Here is a 19,918-nt window from a genome sequence, read left to right as displayed (position 1 = left end):
GAGGGGGAAGGGGAGGGGGAGGGGGAGGGAGAGAGGGAGAGAGAGAACACAGATATCCTTGGAAGTCAGAAGATACTGTCAGATCTGCTGGAATGGGAGCCACAGACAGTTGTGAGCTGCCCAGTGTGGGTGCTGGAAACCACACGGGTCCTCTGCAAGAGCAGAACATGTTTTTAACGGCTTCGCTATCTCTCCAGCTCCGACGGTGCTTTTTCTCAAGGGATGGTTCTAGAACTGAGTTCAGGCCATCTAAACACTAATTAGGCTGCCTATGTTTTCTTGGAAAACTGGGGTTACATAGCATAGATCAAAATATGGACAATGTGGGAAATCCAGAGTGCACAGGCTGGCCACCTCTGGAACTATGTAATGGTCTAGGTGAACCTGGAGTATGTGATCCCTTCTGGGGGGAGGGGCAGGCCTTTTGTGGAGTACTAGCTAAGTTATTGGGTTGTCTTCCGCTTCTCACTATCTAGAGGTCAAAGCAGCCTTGAACCAGAATGTGTCAACTTTAGATTTCATGGTCACTGGTGGAAAAACTTTCATGGTCACAGGTGCCCTGGGCTTGGCATAGAAGGGAGAAGCCCGCCCCCTTGTGGACATCTTGGGGTTTGCAAGGTGCAAAAGCCCTGAAACCACCACAAGAGATAAGAAAGATGGAGCCAACTCTGCATTCTCCTGTAGCTCCGATTCACCTGTTGCTTGTGAAAGAATTGTTCTGTGGCAGGGATGGAAGGGGCGACAGGATGCAGGAAAGATAAAGTTAAGAGATAGTGACCCTACAGCTACAGAACCTTGGAAAGATAATAGGCAAGTGTTACAAGCTGTCAGAAAAGAGGTGGGGGTGGGCAGAAGAGGCATCAGGAAGTCTTTTCTGATTCCAAAATGACTGGTGTGTCTCCTCTGGGTCTCCAGTCTGCTAAGACTACAGTCCTTCAGAATGTGGAAGCCCTTCCCTTCACATCCCTGTCCTGATAATGATCTATGTAGTGGGCGATACCACACCTCTGACTGAGGATAAAGACGCAGCAATTGACAAGGCCAAACACCACCCGAAGGAGGCAGAGGGCTCCAGCCCAGTGTGGCGAGCCCACCTACAGGCACAGCAATTGCAGGCTCCCATCACCATAGGGAGCTCTGGGAGTCCCGAGGGCTGTTTCCTACAGCCATTGCCCTCTTTCCACAGCGTTGGCCAAGGCTACCTCATTTCTCCGTCACATGGGTACTGACCCACAGGTACTGGTACCATAGACAAGCCTGTCCCAGGTATGTGTGACCCAGGCTCACTTATGTCCGTTCAGTCAGTCTCATACCATGCACCTAACTGCCTTCACTCAACACCCTCTGCATCATCAGAGACCGCACTGGAGTTTTATTTTTGAGGTGGATTCCAGACGATATAACTGAGCCTTGAGAAACAAATCATGAGCACCTTCCTCAAAGTTCTCCCGAGGGGAAGAAAACTTCAGGTAGCTTTTAAGAAGTTGAGTTATATGTTTAAATGGCTCCAGTTTCTTACAGAACCCAGCTCATGGAGATTCCACAGCCCTCCAGTAACCAAAGATACTGCTGTTAAAAGTCAATCACCCTTCAATAAAGTGCCTAGTGTCGAAACCTCCCTAAAACGACCTCATATAAGTTATCTGTGATTGTTGATGCCCCACCCCCACCCTAGGTTAGCTCAATCTATCTGCAAAGATCTAGGGCGGACGTTCTGCAGAGGAGGGGCTCCATTTTCACAGTATAGAGTCCCGAAGCATTGTGAGTTACTCAATAAGCTCTTGAAATATCAGAAGTATCCAACAGCAAGTACAACCCATGTTCTACCCAAACACTAAAGTCAGGTAGATTGTGCAAGTCTAACTATGGACCGAAAGCTGTTCAAACACCTACTTCAGACCACCCGGTTCCTGTGACATTGCCAAATTCTCAAACCGTAATGAAAAATTTAAAGTCCAAAACCTACAAGCCGTCAGAGGCTCCAGCGAGCAGGTTGTGCCATTTCAAAACGGAGAATGTGCTTGCATAAGCCAGTCACCGTGGCTAACCTCTCTGGATTGAGTTCGGCCTTCCGTTCAGAACGTGGTCATGCCAGGGTCAGAACTGTGACAAAACCGCGCTCTCGAGGAGGTTAGCCAAGGTTCACAGGGTCACGACTGGGCCATTTTATCAGTCATGTCAGACTCAACCCTATTGCCAGAGATAGATAAAAAACTTTATCTGTCAACCGGCTAAATCTGCCCCTGCTACCTCATCTTGAATAAAGAAAGCCTGGTCTGGGCTTATCTAAACCAGCCTCTCCCAGCAAGGATCCCCGAAGCACCTTCTAAGGAAAGGTGCCACACCAGCGGTTTTCTTTTCTGTTTCATTTTGGGCAAGAACTGTCCATAACCAGAGGGGCTGGCTCTGTCTTATCTAAAATATCAACTTCAAAGAGGAGTTCTGCCTCTATATGACAGGGATTCATTATGCTGATTCATTATGTTAGCTGGGCTGACCCTGTTGCTCTGGGATGCTGTTTCTGGATTCACCAGCAGCAGAGTCTGCCTTCCCAGAGTCGCCTCTCTCTAGAGTAAAACCAACAACCACCACCAAATAACTACAGCATCCCAGGTTCAACTCCCCAAAGCACCAAAGAGAAAGAATCTAGAATTAACTTTGGGCTGAAAGGCAGGGGGCTGTACCTTAGTGACAAAGGGCTTGCCCTAGAGGTGTGAAGCCTTCCATCCAATCCCCAGCACCATAAAACTGTAAGTAAGTAAATAAATATAATATAATATAATTAGCCTCAATACAATTTCAAAATATGAAGTCTCGGCTACCTTAGAAGAAGTTACAAATATGCCTTTGGATCAGCACACACATAATAATATATATTTTCTGACATGGGGAGAGACCTATATATAGTTTCACCCTAAATCATTTTAAATACACAAAGTGTAAACACTAAGCCAGTCAGATTCCCTACCAGGACTTTGTGTTGTAGTGTTTTGTTCTTTTAAGACAGGATCTCTATAGCCCAGGCTAGCCTTAAAAGTCTGACCTTCCTGCCTCCACCTTCCGAGTCCTAGTATTACAGCAATGTGTCACCATGGGCAGCTTGCCAACAAGAATCTTAAAAAGCAAGAGAAGCACTTTTTAACTTTACTTTATTGGGGAATCATACAAATTCATTATTTTAATATTTAAAGACCACGGGACTGTAATAGAGACACATAAATATTATACTATACATTTAGAAATTAAATAAAGTCAACATGACACTATTTAAAAAAAAAAAACAAAAACAAAAACAATGTACACTTCAAATAAGTCCAAGAGTTGAAACAGCTATCAGATATCTCCCTGGAAGTGGGTGAATCTTGCAGGGAGATTGTCCACAGGGTACACAGTGGGGCTTGTCTTCATTGTAGGAGGTCCATTTAGAAGCTGCCAATCACAGTGCCTCGCCAGCTCCACTGTAAATATCTTAAGAAGAATTTTTGCAAACTCTTTGCCTACACAGCTCCGAAGGCCTCCTCCAAATGGAATGAAGCTGAACCTGGAAGCATCCTCTGGATGAGGCACTATAAAGCGGTCGGGATTAAATTCCTCCTTGTTAGTGAAGATGTCTGCCACATCGTGGGTGTCACAGATACTGTAAATAACATTCCAACCCTTGGGGATCTGGTAACCCTGTTCAGGGAAAAAAAAAAAAAAAAAAAAGAATTCCTAAGAACTGACAATCCAGGCCCTGAGCTTGCAACAACAAAAAACGTCATCGCTAGCTAGCATGGGTGGCATTGAGAGGAGAGCAAATGGGCAAATTGGTTTCCATTACCATAGGAGGCAGGACACTGTCAAGGGCAGTGAGCCACTACTCCGGGGCAGCTGATGCTCAACAGCATAGCAGAGTGGACAGGGGTGGGAGTGGGGGACAGGAGGCGCACTCACATTCAGCTCAAAAGTCTTCAGAGCAACCCGAAACCCTCCTGGAACCGGAGGATTCAACCGTAGGGTCTCCTTAATAACACACCCAATGTATTTAAGCTGTTCCAAAGTTTCCATGTCTAACTTGTCTTGATTGCTCTTGCAAAGGAAGCCCTATGGAAACAGATACAAAGGTGAGTGATGGAGCCGGTGGGCACTCCAATAAAATCAGCCCAGCAGGACTCACCTGTTAACTAAACCTCTGATGGCTGTTCCCTGCCACACTTCCTCAGCCTAAACCCGGCATCCAGGCAATGTTGCTCACCCTGAGCCCTCACCAACACTGCAGACCCTGATCAGCTATTGGATCTAACCACACTATTCATGTTCTTGAACAGGGAAAGGAGAACCTTGCTCTACAAAAGGTGGGAGAGGAGGAGGAGAAAGAGAAGGAGGAGGAGGAGGAGGAGGAGGAGGAGGAGGAGGAGAACGACAATGAGACAACAAGGTCAAATTCTGCCCAAGAGAGAGCCCAGAACAGACAACTGCCTTTTTAAATTCAGAGGTGGAGTCTCCCCCACAGTCCCACCTAGCTCTCAGATCTCCACTGTCATAGTACGGGGTGTAGTGAGCCAACTTATATACAGTGTGGGGGAGGGGGCAATAGAGTAATGTCCTAGGCAAATAGGGAACCTCTAGAATCCTACCTTGCTCTTTATCTCTTCTCGAACTTTCTGGAGGACATGTGGGTAGAGTCCTAGGTAAGTGATCAGTGAAGTCGCAGCACTGGCTGTAGTTTCATGGCCACCAAAGAGAAGCTCTGTTGAGGACTGTTTTAGTGCCTAAGGATAAAACCGGAAGTTTATACAGATCTGCTGCATGCAACTTACAGCACTGTTACGAAGATCTGACCTGAGAATATTGCACGGAAGACTTCAAAGGTAAAAATGTTTTCTTCATAGAAAGTCAAAGACCGCAAACTCCCTTAATCTTACTTTCCTGCGAGTTAAAGTCACGGTTTTATTAATACCTCCCAACGTTCTTTTAACCTTTGTAAATGAGACTTGCCCTTTGAACTTTGAGACCTTCCCCATTGCTCAGTCACCCTCTTCCACGGCTCTCTATGCCACCAATGCCACCCTTTAATAGGGTTCCTCGTGTTGTGGTGACCCCAACGATAAAATTATCTTCCTTGCTACTTGATAACGGTAATTTTACTACTGTTATGTTTCGTGATGTAAATATCGGATATGCAGGATGCTCTTAGGCGACCCCTCTGAAAAGGTTGTTTGGCTCCGCGAAGGGGTCGCGATCCAAGGTTGAGAACTGCTGCTCTAGATCTAGCATCAACTCCCACTTGGAAATCGCTGGGGGCCTTGACAGGGCTTTGGAGACCCCCAGAAAGTGTGTCTGGAAAGTCAGAGGCATTCCCTTGTCCTTGGCACCTTCTGAAATTGCTTCTCACCTGCATATCCAGCCTCTCTCCCCTCTCCCACGAGTGCTCAATCAGGAGCTGCAGCGCGTCCTTGCAACCCCCATCCGGCTCTGCAGCCTGAAGCCGGCGGATCTTGGCGCGAATGTTCTCCTCGATGCGCGCGTGTATAAGGTTCCTCGCCTTCACGCCCTGAGCGCGGAGAGAGCATGGCGGTGAGCGGACGCCCGGGCTTGCGGTTCCCCTACTCGGACTCCACAAACCGCTCTTACCCGGTACAGGCCGCTAAAGGGCACGTCAATGGGAAGGGAGAAGAGATTGCGGGTCATCTCCTCGAAAGCCTCCACGAGCTGCTGCTCATCCTCCCCGCCGCCCGCTGGACCCGGCTCGCAGCCCAGCAGGATGCGCATGGCGATTCGGAACATGAGGCGCTTCACCTCGGGGTAGACCAGGAGGCCTCGCTCGCCGCAGCTTAGCCACTGCTCCAGACAACTGCTCACTTCCTCAGCAATCACTGGCACGTAGCACTGGAGTGCCTCGCGGCTGAAAGCCTGCATAATCACCTGAGCACCCCCCAGGAGCAGAGAGTGTTACAATCCTCTACTCCCCCCCCCCCAGTCCCTCCCCTTCGCCTTTCCGGGTACCCTTTCAAGAATCTCAGTCCCTCCAGGTCTAATGCACGTGCTAGCAGAAAAGCTGAAGTGGATCTCAGTCCCCACCACATAGGTCCAGCCCTCGCCTCGCATCTATTTGCCTGAACCAAGCCATAGGATGAGGTCTCCCTGCTAGCCAAGGAGTTGCCAGCTCATCCTCACCTTCTTTCGCTGCTTGTGCGAGGAATCATGCAGGTTGGAGAGGCAGCCAGCGCCCAGGATGGTGCGCACCGACGCGGGCCAGTGCACCGACACCAACCGGTGCTCTCCCAGCAAGATGCGCCGCACATTATCCGCGCCCATTACCCGCACCGTGGGCCGCCCAAACAGATGCGTCTTGTAGATGAAGCCGTATTTCCTGCGCTTCATCTGCAGAAACTTCCTCCGCTGAGAGGGAGGTGGAGGAGAGAGACCAGCAACCCGCATGAGGGGACGCCGGGGAGCATCTGGTCTCTGTCTAGCCCCTCTTCCAAGCCGTGGTCGCCTCCCTCGCGAGGACACTTATCCCACCTTCAGCCCAGGCCCAGAGCTGAGGCGGACTCCGGGGAAGCGGCAGGTCCCTTCCCGAGCTCCCTTACCTGCAGCACCATCTGCAATGTTTCCCCAAAGAATGGGAAGCCCATGGTACCGGGAGGCAAGGGGAGGGCGCAGCTGCGATCGCGGCTGCTCACACAGTACAGGTCCCAGAGCTTGAGCGCCGCCAGGAAGAGCAGCAGCGGCAGCACGAAGGTGCAGAGAGCACTGGCCAGCAGCGCCGGGAGCCCCATGGCACGCTGCAGCCACCCGCGCCACCTGCCGCCGCCGCCCTCGCTCCGAACCCCGCCGCGCGCCCTCTTTATAAAGCCGCCCAGGTTACTGCCCACGTTACCTTGGTCAGACAAATTAGTTCACCCAAAGTTCATCTTTAATTGCGGATCGGGCCTCTGGCTCCTCCCCCCTCGAGGCGCTGCCCAAAAAATCTTTAACCGTTTGTTCCGCGCCGAGGCAGAGGCGGCGCACTGGCGGCTTCCCTCTGAGCGCGCCTCCTGGGGGTGCGGGATTAGGAACACCTCCTTCCTTGTCCTAGGTGTACAGAGCTCCGAATTACCACGGTACGGCTTCGGGTGGGGGGCGGAGGGAGTGGGTTGTGGATCAGGGTTCCAAGAAGCGGGAATTTGGAGTCCTGGGTTTCCTAGCTTTCTCTCTGCTGTCCCTCGCGCCGGGTCGAACCAGCTGCCCAAGCCCGAAGTCGTCCTAGCTCTCCATTTACAGGAGCCTCGTGGGCTCTTTTCCATTGGCTTGGAAAGTGCGTTCAAGAATCATCGCTCAGTGGACTTGACCCACCGGTTGAGTAAATGAGATCCCAAATGCTTCCTGATCTAGGAGGATCCCAAGAAGATCCCGGGGCGAGGACCGGTCTCAGAGGTCAAGTATGACTGGCGGATCGTGGACGCTAGCTTTCCAGGGCCCCACAGGCGAGCCAGCCTTGGAAAATCCTGCTTTCGAGTTCAAAGCAAGTAAGCCTCCAGGTCTCTGAGACCCCAGGTGCAGCCTTGTACATGCCTGATTCCCTTCTCTAAGCCCTGGTGGAGTACTAAGGAGACCAGAGGCTCCAAAGTCAACCTCCACTGTAGTAATACTGCCAAGCCGGCCCAATTCCTATAGCCCAGGGGCTTGCAACCCCAGCCAAGCGGCCCGGGAAGAAGGCCCCCAGCCCAGGCAAATATGGGGAGGAAGACAGGGAGGAAACCCAGGAGTCCCTTTCCACCTTGGCTTGCCTGTATATTGGGTGAGCCACCAGGCTGTCTGTTTCTCTTAGGACAAAGTTGATCATTTCCACTCCGTCTACATCTCAAGGCAGCTGTGAGTTCCCAAAGGGGGACTTCTGCTTCCAAACGGCACATTAGGATGCGCTAATAGGGTGGTCTGGTTTCAGAGTTCTAGAACCTGCCCTCTACTCTCCCAGATCCCATCCACTGTAAAACCACGGAGCCTGGTAAGAGGGTTGTTTGGCCCTATGCTTCTGCCACAGGTCATAGGGAACGTTATGGGAATCCGTACTGGGGATTGACTGTGAAACTTCAATCGGCAGCTCCTTCAGTCAATAACGGGTACAGGGGAACTGCGCTGTACGCGCGCGCGCGCTCGCGCGTGCACACACACACTCGACTTCCCATGTCCTCCCGCCACACTGCTTCGGCTAGTCAGCGCCACACACTGCCTTGGTTTGGGCACTGAACGCACCAGTGGCGCAGAAAACTAACAGAATGACGTGTGTTTGTTTAAAATTGAACAACATGGGCTCGAGCGAAAGCACACCCTCGGCCTTTGGAAAGAATCTATTGGGGATGAAAAACTTGCTTTTTGAAGGCTGTTCAATATGTGGCCTCCTGCGGTGGTTCCTAAACGTCCCCCTGGAGTTGGGGGTGTCATAAAATGACCTCAAAGGTCGTGCGGGCCGCACAAACCTAGCAACTCCCTAAGCCGGGATTCCCATGGGTTGTATTTCGGGGATTCAGTGGTTCCCCATAACTATCTCTAACCGGCTTTTCAGAGGCTCTGGGGAGGCGGTCGCTGCCACTGTCATAACTTGTAATGATTTGGTTACTGTAAAGAATGCGAACCGATTTCTGGCACCAGCAGGAACGCGGACGAATTGTGCTGGAGGTAATTCTCAGAAGCTTTGGTCCGCCCCTTTCTGGAGAGCGCCTCCGGCCCGTGGGCAAACCCGGCCAGCGGGGGCGTGACCTGGGGCCCATTCCCAATCCTTTAGCCTGACCCGCCTGTGACCCCTGCAGGCCGGACCGTGACATCTCAGTGAACTCTGCCAGGCCACCCCACCAAGTTCAGCCTGAGCCTGTTTACAACATGAGCCAGGCTAGCTAGCACTCTGGAAATGGCCACAAGGAAAAAACAATACTTAAAAAATAAATACGAAATCGAACTGGCTATCAAGATCCGCGGGCCACCAGGTAGGAAAACATTAAATGTTAGAATATATGATCATTTAAAATCTCCTTGAAGGGCGAGGGAGGTCAATGAACTACCAGCCCAATAAGAACTTGATCTAGGGACTTCACCAGCGTTTATTGGGTGGTGGTCAGTGGGGAAGGAAGGTTGGCTCATTGGGAAACAAACTGTTGGCCGGTTTTCCTACTACTAAGGGATCAGAGCTTTGGGGTCACGTTTCTTGTGCTGGTTGTCTCTGCTGTTTTGTTTTTGCTAGTGGACATGGGTCACAGCAAACAGGTGGCCCGCATGAGCTCCTGGGCTTTCAGCCCTCTAGCTTTCTCTCTGGTCTCTGTGTTCCATACCTGCTGCGGTTCCCAGCGCTGGTCAACCCAGGCCAATGTGCCTGATCCCTGCCAATGTCACCTCAGACCCAACCATTGGAATTCAGGTCAGAGACACTCTGCATGAAAGGGTTTTGTTGCTTTTTCATTTCTCTATGCTTTTCTCCGCTGGGCGGTTCCCGTGGTTTTCGTATATTTGCTTGGTTGGTTGGTTTTTGGTTTTGTGTTGCTGGTTTGTTCATTGTCTGCCTCTTCATGTGAGCGGCGGAAGTCCAAGGAAGTCCAAGGAGCAAGAACTACATCTGCTCTTTCCCTACAAACTTGGAGTTACTAAACCAGAAGCCTACATATCAATTCCTTGATCTCAATGGCATTGATGTTAGCAGCTGTGGAAAATGGGAGGAAAATCAGAGCCACTTCCATGTGCTTATAGGTGGTCCAGACCACAAAAGCAAGCAAGCAAGTCTCTTTAAACCAGTTTGCCCTGGCTTCTGAAAGGTGCCACTCTAATTTCAGTCCTCCCACCCCAAATCAGAATCAACCTGAAAGTGGGGCCTTTTGACCTCATCATCCAGGTCCAGGCTTCTGGGATGCTCAAGGTTGTAGGCCTGCACCATGGCACCTTCGCTCCCTCTGGTGCCTGCAGAGCTCAAGCCTCTACTCTGCCCAGCTGTGGCTTACTAACTGTCCTGTATAGGGGTTATAATGGTGTTAACCCCAACAGCTGCTACTTTCCCTTGCCTTCAAGCCCCAGGCTCCACTTTATAAGTGGATTCAAGTATAAGGTCAGGAGGCCACCAGTTTCCTCCTACAGGGTTAGCCTAAGCTAGTGACAGCTTTCCTGGCTCACCGGTTATGTCCTCTTGCCTAGCAGCATGGGAATGTGAATGACAGGTTGAAGTGGGCTTTGGGGAATGAAGGCAGATGATAGTGGCTTTGATTTAAGCAGTGGCAGGACCCTTTGGAGTGGAAAGACCAGACAGTTCTTTAGACTAGGGATAGCTATGGAAAACAAAAGGGCCGAGTTCCACAGGTGACATGGGCTCAGAGGTGGGGCAGGGGGATTGACTGATGGAAGAGGGTGCAGGTCAGCAGGGGCTCACTCTCACCTCACTTAATAGTGAGGGGAGTGAAGCAGTGAGCAGAAGAGCTCTGCAATCAGACAGTGCAGAGATGCTCCAAAACCCAGCATCCACATCTTGGTCCAGGGGGAAGCACAGGACTGAGGCTGCCCAACTTCTAGACCCTTTGGGTATAGGCTACAGTATGTCCTTCGGGGATGTCTTTGTAGCCCATCCACTCCACTCTTGGCCACTGCTACCCAACTGAGCCCTAACCTCCTTGCTCAGCCACTGGTAGGATACGCTACTTCTTGGCCTTCCTATTTTGGTGCAAATATCTCCAGTCTCTTGTTTATCTCAATTCTCCCATGAAGGGGATTATGTTTCAACCTCACGTGAACCAGACTTTGAGACATCTCCAGAGAACATAGTATCTTCTGTATAAATGACGATATTAAATAATTTCACGAAGTAGGAATGTTTCTTTTCAAAAGGCACTAGTCCGAATCTGCTAGTGTTGAGCCAGTAGAAGCTCCGAGGCCCTCTTGGTATCTCTTGGACGAGCATCAGGCCGGCCTGGTAACCATCCTGGTGTCTCTGATAACGCTAAAAAGTTGCAAATTCTCTTCTAGTTTGATACAAACACCTAACTACCACCTTCACTACTGCCACGGCCCGCTGCCAGGGCCCCAAATCTGAACTCCCTGCGGACTTGCCACAGTAAGGTGAAGCCAGGTTTCTTATAGTGGAGATAGGCTCTCTCCTCCGCTTGCTGCTTTGAGATCTTGGGACGTGCCTACGGTGTGGGGCATGCCTCCTGCTCTCTTTCCCAAAGCCCGGCGCTTCTCCACTGCGGTGTCTGTGGCTCATTCTACTACTTACAGTCTAGCAGAGCTGTCCCGCAAGCATTAGTTAAGCCTGTGACTCGATGAATATATGTGCGCGGTGAGGACCTAGGGCGCTGCTTCTCTAGCCTTGGTTCGCCATGCGAGTCAGAAGGGTAACCCATCTCCCGCACCCGAAGTCGGAAGAGGGTGGAAAAAGAGCAGCAGCCCGTCCACCGGGTGCAGGATGGGCACCGTCTGCATCACGGGGAAGGCAGGTGTGGCCAGCTCCCAGCGCGCGGTGCGCACCAGCTCGACAGCGAGCAGTTGCAGCACCGCCTGCGCTAGCTCCTGCCCCAGGCAGCTGCGCGCGCCGCCGCCGAACGGGATGTAATGAAAGCGGCCACCGGAGCCCCGCGCGTCTCCACTCTCCACGCCAAAGCGCTCGGGATCGAAGCCCTCGGGCGGGCTACGGTACACTGCCGCTGTCTCATGCGTGTCTCGGATGCTATACATCACGCTCCAGCCTTTGGGGATCTGGTAACCCTGCGAAGTGAGGGGGGCCCCGTGTTGATCGCTAAGCACAGGGAAATGGCTGGAGCCTATCCCGCCCCACGCGCCTCACCCCAGGAGCGCCAAATAAACCTCCCGGGGGCCTGTGATTAATTAATCTTGAAGTCAGAAGATCTGCTGCAATCTCCTTGGCGCCTTCACTGGTGAGCTATAAGTTCTTGGACTGCTTCCTCCCCCCTCCCCCCCCCGCATTTCTTAGTTGGGAAAAATAAGAATAAAAAATGGCCACGTTGTTAAGGGAATTTTAAGAGGAGGTTGGGACGCATTAGTAGTACCCATGAGATCCACAATTACTTATGAGTTCGTTGGCTTTCTGTTTCTGTTTTCTTCTGACACAGGAGACTTACATTTAAAGAATGTAGCTACCAGCTGTCTGAGCTGCAACAGCCCAGACAAATGACTGAGAGTCGTCACACCTCTGGGACAGTTCAGTTATAAAAAATCTTTGCATTTAACTAAAGACTTTCTCACCTTCTCGCTCACCTCCGGACTGTTATACTACCTTATGGTTACTGCTTTAAGGGGATGCACACCGACTTTGCCCACCCCCACTCTCAGTCCTTTTACCAAATTCAGGGCCCCATTCCAGCTAGGATGGACTCCTGCCACTGACCTACATTCCCTGCCTGCTCTGCTTGTTCCTGTCTTCAATTCCTGAACTCTAATGCCACCTGTCCCTCAAAAGGTTTCCTGAGGCCTGTGGAAGGCCATCACTATTCAAGTTCTCACTAGGGATGTTCTCTCCTCTCTCTCAGTCTCCCCATCTGGACGACAGTGGGTAGTGAGTAGGACCTTCCCTTCCATCTACTTCCCTGGAAGCTGCCTGGTCCTCTGTTTCTCTTCTGGTTTCCTGGGCACATCGACCCTGCAGCATCCAGTGTAAGCATCCCAGTCACCTCTCAGTACAGTCTTAGACTGGGCAGTTCATCCCTTTATCTGGTATCATCCAACAGGAGAGAGCTCTTTCCCTGCTTCACTCCATGGTCTTGGTCCCCTCCCTCTCCACATGGAACTCTCTGTGGGCAGAATCTCTTCTCTTCAATGACACCCCTACACACACACACACACACACACACACACACACACACACACACGCACACACACACACATTGCTTGGATCCTGCAGCAAAGCTCTTCAGGCAGAGGTCCTTGAGTTCTGCTGTATGGATTCCCCAAACCTCAACATTACCAAATCATCAAACACCCCCACCTCATACGGAGTATCAGAGCTGGAAAAACCAAACTAACTTCTTCCCAGAGGTAAACTGAGACCCACAGCAAAGGAAGAACTGCCCGAGGTTATTCTGAGATGTAGTTGGGCCTGGTTCTTAATCTTGTTCAACCAAGGGCAGCTGGATGAAGAAACCATTAAGATTTTGTACTAAGGCTGTTGCAGTTCCCAGGAACATACCTTAAGTCTGAGCCCTCAACAGGTGACAATGAGTGGCTATTTAGTCTTGTGAAGGAATCAGAGAAGTAGGGCACCACCTTTGCCTTCCAGCCCATACTGGAGAATTGCAGCTCAGAGAAAAAATGTTTGCGTTCTAAAACTCAGGTCTCATTGAATTGACCTAGCTGGATCACTGACAAAAGCTGAAGGATATAAAACTGCTAGCCTTACCAAGGCAAGAGGCTTTGCATGTGGCTATTGGTCTCTGAGGAAGAAAGAGTCCCTAGGGCTCAAACCCATTTTACAGGAGAGAAAGCTGAGACCCTGGCAGGGGAAAGATCTCTGCGCTGATTCCTCCTGCCCTCTTCCCATCCCAGCGCGGCTGCAAGCCTCTAGAGGCCCACGGTGCGGCGCACTTACGTCCAGTTCAAAGGTGCGCAGCGCAGTGCGGTAGCCCCCGGACACCGGCGGTAGGAGGCGCAGCACCTCCTTGACTACGCAGTCGACGTAGCGCAAACGACCCAGCATGGCCAGGCTAAGGTCCGGCTCACAACCGCAGTCCAGTCGCGATCCTGAGGCTCCGGGCGTGCAGTTGCACGCGCGCCCCAAGCCCTGCGCTGAGAGCTCCTGCTGGATTTTGGTGATGGCTGCTGGGTGCTGCAGAAGCAGCAGGATGAGGGATGTGCTGGCGCTGGCTGTGGTGAAAAAGGCCGCGAAGAGGAGCTCCACAGCCAACTCCTGCAAGACAGCCGAGAGGTTCTGAACCTACCGTGAAGGTATAAAGCGTCCAAATATATCTCTTGTGCTCAGACTAGTGCTCACGGTTCCGAAATTGGTCAAAGCTCAGGACTATTACTTGGGAAAGTCCTGTTGAGCGATAGGCAGCAACTATATACACCCGCTTTGGACGAGTTCTCAGCGACACCGGGATATTGTTCTGTGCTTCATCCTCGTTAGATCCTCACCTTCACCCCATGGGGAGCAATTACTGCTCTTATTTTATGAGATTGGGGAAACTAAGGCTCTGGAAAGCACTCCAAGTCCCTAGAACTAGTAATTCGAGCCTTGAGTCTGTCTGGGGGGGGGGGGTCGATGTCCTTCCCTCTGTTCCTCCAGCACCAGCCTTGCTCCAGTCCCAGGTTCTTCACCTTCTTGCTTACCTTTCTGCCCTGCTTTGCTGATGGATATTCCACAGGCCCCATCACCTGCCTTAAGCCCGCCCTTCAGGGTAGCACCTGCCTTTATGCCCCCAAGCTGTTTTCAGCGACAGCAGGGTGAATGCACGTCACCCTAGGGCTTGAACAACGCAGCTATTTTGCATCCTGGCACAGACTCTGGCATTGAGCTGGTACATAATAATCTTTGCGCAGTGAATACTGACCTGGTTGGAGGCTAACAGCTGGTTCTACCTTGGACAAAAGGAAAGTGAGATGGAGACCCCAGAGCCAGACATCCTCTCTGTTCAGCCTGGCTAATGGGTCCCTTCTATAGAGCCTTGTTACTCTCTAGTTCTGTCAAGGCAAACCACTCACTTCTTTCTTCACAGCATCCCTGTCCCTTCATAGCCTGGCACTGTCTTGGATACTTGGGTCCCCAGGACTCAAAATCTATTGCTCATTCTCTCCTAAACCCTTTGTTGCTTCTGAACTCACACCCATCAAGAGGAGAGATTAATACTTCTATTCTCAGAGGAGAAAGCTGGGCTCCTAATTTTTAGTGGTTTGGTGGAAGAGGAGTGGGGAAAACTGAAGCCAGACAGCACATGACAGTGACTCATGGGAAACTGCAGTCTTCACATTTCTAAATATCTCCGGCCTTCATACTGTGTCTTGACTTCTGAAGCAGGGCCCTCCACCACACACACTCTACGCTCTACCTACGTGGGAAGGAATCCCAATTCTCCAGGAGGCTTTGCAGCAAGGGCAAAATGGGCAGGTGCCAGGTGCTAAGGTGCCAAGTCTCAGGGTGACTTATTTAAAAAAAAAAAAAAAAGGAGTGCTGATTTGGCAAGGAAAAGATGTCACTTTGAGGATGACCAGTTTGATCATGAGCTTGAGAGTTCAGAGGGAGAAAGAAGTGGGAGGATGCACAGGTAGGAGGATGGCAAAGGCATGCTTTGAGAGATGGGATATAGGAGGGGCCAAGAGGCAAGCTGTCTAGATCCAGACCATGTTGGGCCAGACTTAGGATTTGATGCTCCTGGAAGAAGGGCTACAGTCCAAGGCTTTACAGCTGGCAGGTGTGGTAGAGTCACGGCTAGAACCCTTCTTTTTCATCCTAAGCTATGCCTGTGCCTTCACGTGGTGTCAAGCAGGATATAACTGGGAATGGACTCTCTCTCTCTCTCTCTCTCTCTCTCTCTCTCTCTCTCTCTCTCTCTCTCTCTGTGTGTGTGTGTGTGTGTGTGTGGTTTCTGAGGAAGGAGAGTGGGGGGGAGGGAGGAGTGGCCTCCCATCACTTACCTTCAGCTCTTGCACTGAGGGCTCACAGCCCAGCTCCCTAGTGCTGTTAATAATCAAGTGCAGGGCATCACCTGGCTCTGCTGTCTGTTCCTCCCGAAGCTTCTCAGTGATGGCCTCATTCAGGTGCTCATACAACTGGTCCCTGGCCCGGATGCCCTGATGCACAGGGAGAGAGGGCCTTTGGGGTAGGAAGGCTGGATAGGGGGCAGGCTTGACTACTACATCCACCCAGAGCAGAGGAGTTTCCCAACCGGTGGGTGAAAACCCCTTTGAGGGAGTGGATGATCTTTTCACAGGGGTCTTCCTAGGACCATCAGAAAACCCAGATATTCTCATTTACAGTTCAAAACAGTAGCAAAGTTACAGCTACAGAGTAGGAACAAAAATCATTTTATAGTTGTGGGTTACTACATTAGGATTAAAGGACAGAAGCATTAGGAAGGGCAGCCTAGATCATGGTGCTACTTTAAGCTGTGCACCTAATACATGGTAGGCATGGCTCAATAAGTGGTCAAATAAGATTTGTCTACTGTCTACAAACATCACTGTAATGATAATCATTGCCAGCCCCCTCTGGCAAGGCAACTGCTGTCACCTAGAGGGTAGAACGTAAAGTGCTGAGTGGTCAAGCACTTGTTCCCTTCCACCGCTTCAGGTGTCCATACCTGACACAGAACCATCAAGGTCCAGTCAGCCATTACCCTTTCCTCGAACCAGACCCAAGATAAGGCAGTGAGCATCAGTGCTAAGAAAAGGGGCGCCTGAAAAAAACGCCATCGAGGGCACTATCGTCTGTTCTAAACGGTTAGCTTCTGTCAGGGATAGGGCAAAGAGGGCAGGGATGGCTCTCCAGAGTTCAGGAAGGAAGTCCAGCCAAAACATCCCGCTGGGGGAAGCATTGAAACAGAACACTTGAGTTTGTAGCCAGAAGTATCTTGTTCAAACCTTGACTGCGTTTCTTGCTTGTCATGCGCTGCGCGCCTGACTTCAAGGAGGCCTGCTTGTCAATAAAATAAGAGTAACACTTTGCAGGTTGCAAGGACCAAACCAGAAAACGTTCACATGGTGACCAGCGCACACTCAGATTCCTTCTCAGATGTATTATTTTTATTCAAGCGACTGAACGCTCTAGGGCAAAGGGAGAAAGAAGGCAAGACCCAGCTTCCTTTAACTCTGGGGCCCCACCCATGACTCGGGAAAAGGCCTCACTTTTCGGATCCGGAAACCAGCAGGCCCAGGGCCGCGGGCTCAGAGACAACACCCATCCCTTAGACTAGAGCCGGCGCCGGCTATGGGCTTCGTCTGCCGCCCTCTGGCTCCAGCGCACTAAGTAGCGCCAACCTTCCAAAGAGTGATGGAGAGGTTGCTGTGAGGCACCACTTTGAGAAAGGACAAACCGCCTGCCTGGATGCTTGCTACTAAGACTCAAACTCAAGAAGGCTACACTGGCTCGAGGGAGTGAGTCAGGAGCGTCCCATAAAGGGTGTGTGGCCTGCCCCGGGTCATACAGAGAGTCCAAAGAGATGCAGGCCAGGTCCCCATCAACCCATCAACCCCCCCACCCCCCCGCACGCTGGACCACGCCCTCTGTCCAAGGGACCCTATCTGGTTTGGGAGACCCTCTGGAGCCTTGGGCTAAGGTCTAGGGCAGCATTACCTTGCGCAGGCCGCTGAAGGGTACGTCCAAGGGCAGTGAGAAGAGGTTCTCCACCAGCTGCTCAAAGGTCTGGGCCAGCTCGGTGCATCGCGCTTCGTCCAGCTGCAGACCTAGCAGGATGCGCGCGGCCATGCGGAAGGTGAGTGCTTTGGCCGCTTGGTAAACAGCCACCGGTCGTTGAGCAGCGCACCAGGAGCGCACCTCTCGCCGCAGCGCCCCCTGCAGCCGCGGCACAAATTGCTCCAGAGCGGAGCGGCTGAACACGCGCGCCAGGACCTGTAGGGAGCGCGCGGATCAGCGCAGGGAAGGCTGGTCTCTTGTGCTGTGTGGCTCCGCAGCCTGAAGGCGAAGTCCAGTCCCTTCTTCCTCTTCTGAGCCGCACAGGCCTAAACTTGTTGGCTTGGTTTCTATACCACTTTGATGTACAGAGTCCCTCCCATCCACTAGACTCCAAATGCCGCTAGCTGCTCCACAGTCTTCCCTGAACCCTCTTAAATCTGAATCCCAAAAGCTGCTGGCAAGTCACATAAGATCTGAAATAAAGGACTTGTTAGCCTTGACTTGGCTTTACAGTTCGAAACCCGGAAATGTAAGGAGACTTACTCCGGGCCACCTGTTCGTTTAGCCGGGACCCTGGTCAAGTGCTCAGTATATGTGGAACACCAGGCACTGGCCTGGCTCACTGCAGGAACCCAGGGTCCACGGATCTTTTAAGATCCTTTGGTTTTCTCCTCACCTTACGCCGTTGCCTATGGGGCTCGCCAACTGCGCCAAGAAGTGTGTGTGACCCTAGCAGAATATGCGCGCTCTGTGGCCACTGGCTGCGCACCAGGCGGTGCTCGCCCAACAGGATGGTGCGCACGTTCTCAGCGCCGCTCACCCGGATCACTGGCCTGCCCAGAAGGTGCGTCTTAAACACTGTCCCGTAGCGCTCGCGGCGGGAACTGTGGAAGCGAGAACCCTGCAAACAAGGCGGAGCTTGAAGGGTCTCTGGGTCAGCAGGGCTGGAGATCTGTCCCAGACATCCCAATGGCCTCTTCCTAACGACTCTCTAGTCCTAGGCTGTCACATTAGATACAAAACAACCGGCCTGCCTCTCAGTTACTTGATGGGATAGTAGAAGCCCACTGGTGAGGTGAGATACAGGTGTAGACTGGAAATCTGAGTGCCCAAGGATGCATGGCTGAAATGTGGCTTGGCTTTTCAGTCTATGCTTGCAAGAAATGGGTACCACATTCCTCAAACCCCTCCCTAAGCCCCTGGTTTACAGCCCCTACGTTGTAACCGAAAGAATTTAAAATGAGCGTAAAACTCGGTGACATGGGGTCTCTTAGAAGCAACAGAACAGCTAAGCAATGAGGAGTCGGTTTGCGAAATCCCTGGAGTCTTGGGTAAGGAATCTTATGAGATGAGATGAGCACCAAGAGCTCATGATGGGAGATGCCGAAAAGGGGGCATTGCTAAATGATAAGACCACTCACCTGTACCAACCAGTGCAGCGTTTCACCGAAGAATGGCCAGCCCATGGAGCCCTTGGGTAGGGGCAAGGTGGAAGCCCAATCCCGGCTCAGAGTCCAGCGTAGGGTCCAGAGTTGTTGGGCCAGGCCGAGCAGCAGACCCGCACACAGGAGAGCGGTGCCTGCAGCCCCTAGCATGGACAAACAGCTCAGCCCCCAGGAAATCATGGCGAGACTGCAGGGTTGAGAGGGTGAGCTAGGCCACTGGGAAGGCAGGGGGCTCAAGAACTGTTGCAGAGATAACCTGCCCAGTCCAGAAAAGACCCAGGGTTAGGGGCCAAGCCAGAGATTAATAAATTCAAAAATTCAAAGCTACCGCTCTTAAAACCAAGACTTTTAGGCAGTACTAACCCTGAGCGATTAGAGAATGTGCCTTCCTTGAGGCTGAAGACCCAGGGCATTTCTCCCGATGTCAGTTAAAAAAGAGTTACCGCATCCAAATTGGGCCATTTTCCTCTGGCATGCTCCCACCTTCTGGGCTCAGCGCTCCTAGATAGAGGCTGGGAGAAACAACTCACCAGGCGCCGCCAGCCACTGTTGCTGCAGGGCTGCAGACCCCTGCCCACTGCCTTCCCTCCTTCCCTTCGTTAGCACTTCTCTGCCCATCTTCCGACAAGTTTATATAGATATTGCCTCCCTCCCTACGGACTGGGTCATACAACATGACGTGTCTGCGCATAAAGCGTCCCACTCAGAGTAATGATTGGAAGCAGTGGGCAGTGGCGGGTTCACCTCGACATCCAAATAGGGAGTGGCATCTGGGCGGGGGGAGGGGGGCCAAGCCCCACACGCATCCTCCATTGGGGCCTGCAGTTTTGCACTTAATTTCCATTCTCCCGGTGTGAGCACCTAGCGCCGCCAGAGTGCCAGCGTGAGAAGCCCACGTGAAGCAGACATCCCGCTGGTTCTCTGATAGCCATTAGCTCCTTCTGATTCCCCCATCCTTGAGTACTCCTACCCCTAACATCCACTGTTCACCATACTAAGGTCAAAAGGCAGGGATTGCACCCCTTTGCTACTCTCTCAGGGAAAGTGGCTTGTGACACCAGCGCTCCAGAAGGATGGCTGGGACCCAGTTCCCCGACCCTCTGCTGGTTCCTAGTTCTCCGAACTCCCTCCCACTTTAAGGGATCCTTCAGGAGATGGTAATTTCACTGCTCCCAAGCTT

General features: G+C 51.9%; 2 protein-coding genes across 2 annotated transcripts; both read right to left on the bottom strand.

The window, feature by feature from the left end:
• Positions 1 to 3,132: 3,132 nt before the first annotated feature.
• LOC110329726 (cytochrome P450 26A1) lies at positions 3,133 to 6,857 on the bottom strand. Its single transcript, XM_021209559.1, has 7 exons — positions 6,573 to 6,857; positions 6,157 to 6,381; positions 5,614 to 5,904; positions 5,375 to 5,533; positions 4,617 to 4,751; positions 3,934 to 4,083; positions 3,133 to 3,675 (listed from the first exon to the last, which is right to left on the bottom strand). The coding sequence occupies exons 1-7, from the start codon at positions 6,759 to 6,761 to the stop codon at positions 3,334 to 3,336; spliced, it is 1,491 nt and encodes a 496-aa protein (XP_021065218.1). The 5' UTR covers positions 6,762 to 6,857; the 3' UTR covers positions 3,133 to 3,333.
• A 4,462-nt stretch (positions 6,858 to 11,319) lies between these two features.
• LOC110313554 (cytochrome P450 26C1) lies at positions 11,320 to 18,918 on the bottom strand. The gene is made up of 6 exons (XM_021187967.1): positions 18,715 to 18,918; positions 17,970 to 18,194; positions 17,234 to 17,509; positions 15,577 to 15,732; positions 13,535 to 13,852; positions 11,320 to 11,697 (listed from the first exon to the last, which is right to left on the bottom strand). Exons 1-6 carry the CDS (start codon positions 18,916 to 18,918, stop codon positions 11,320 to 11,322), a joined length of 1,557 nt encoding a protein of 518 aa, XP_021043626.1.
• Between the last annotated feature and the right edge of the window lie 1,000 nt (positions 18,919 to 19,918).

The sequence above is a fragment of the Mus pahari genome, chromosome 1, assembly GCF_900095145.1.
Source record: "Mus pahari chromosome 1, PAHARI_EIJ_v1.1, whole genome shotgun sequence".
Lineage (NCBI taxonomy): Eukaryota > Metazoa > Chordata > Mammalia > Rodentia > Muridae > Mus > Mus pahari.
The sequence above is the reverse complement of the archived record's forward strand: the minus strand, read 5'-3'. Positions and strand labels throughout refer to the sequence as shown.

What these genes read in the sequence shown, in the direction of transcription:
- LOC110329726 (XM_021209559.1), bottom strand. Translation starts at nt 6,761, where the DNA reads ATGGGGCTCCCGGCGCTGCTGGCCAGTGCTCTCTGCACCTTCGTGCTG. An exon ending in GAGAGAGGCTGGATATGCAG is followed by an intron (nt 4,752 to 5,374) that starts GTGAGAAGCAAT and finishes TTTTATCCTTAG; the next exon opens with GCACTAAAACAGTCCTCAAC. An exon ending in GAGAAGAGATAAAGAGCAAG is followed by an intron (nt 4,084 to 4,616) that starts GTAGGATTCTAG and finishes CTGTTTCCATAG; the next exon opens with GGCTTCCTTTGCAAGAGCAA.
- LOC110313554 (XM_021187967.1), bottom strand. Translation starts at nt 18,918, where the DNA reads ATGATTTCCTGGGGGCTGAGCTGTTTGTCCATGCTAGGGGCTGCAGGC. An exon ending in CGCTGCACTGGTTGGTACAG is followed by an intron (nt 18,195 to 18,714) that starts GTGAGTGGTCTT and finishes CCTTGTTTGCAG; the next exon opens with GGTTCTCGCTTCCACAGTTC. An exon ending in CCTTCAGCGGCCTGCGCAAG is followed by an intron (nt 15,733 to 17,233) that starts GTAATGCTGCCC and finishes CCTGTGCATCAG; the next exon opens with GGCATCCGGGCCAGGGACCA.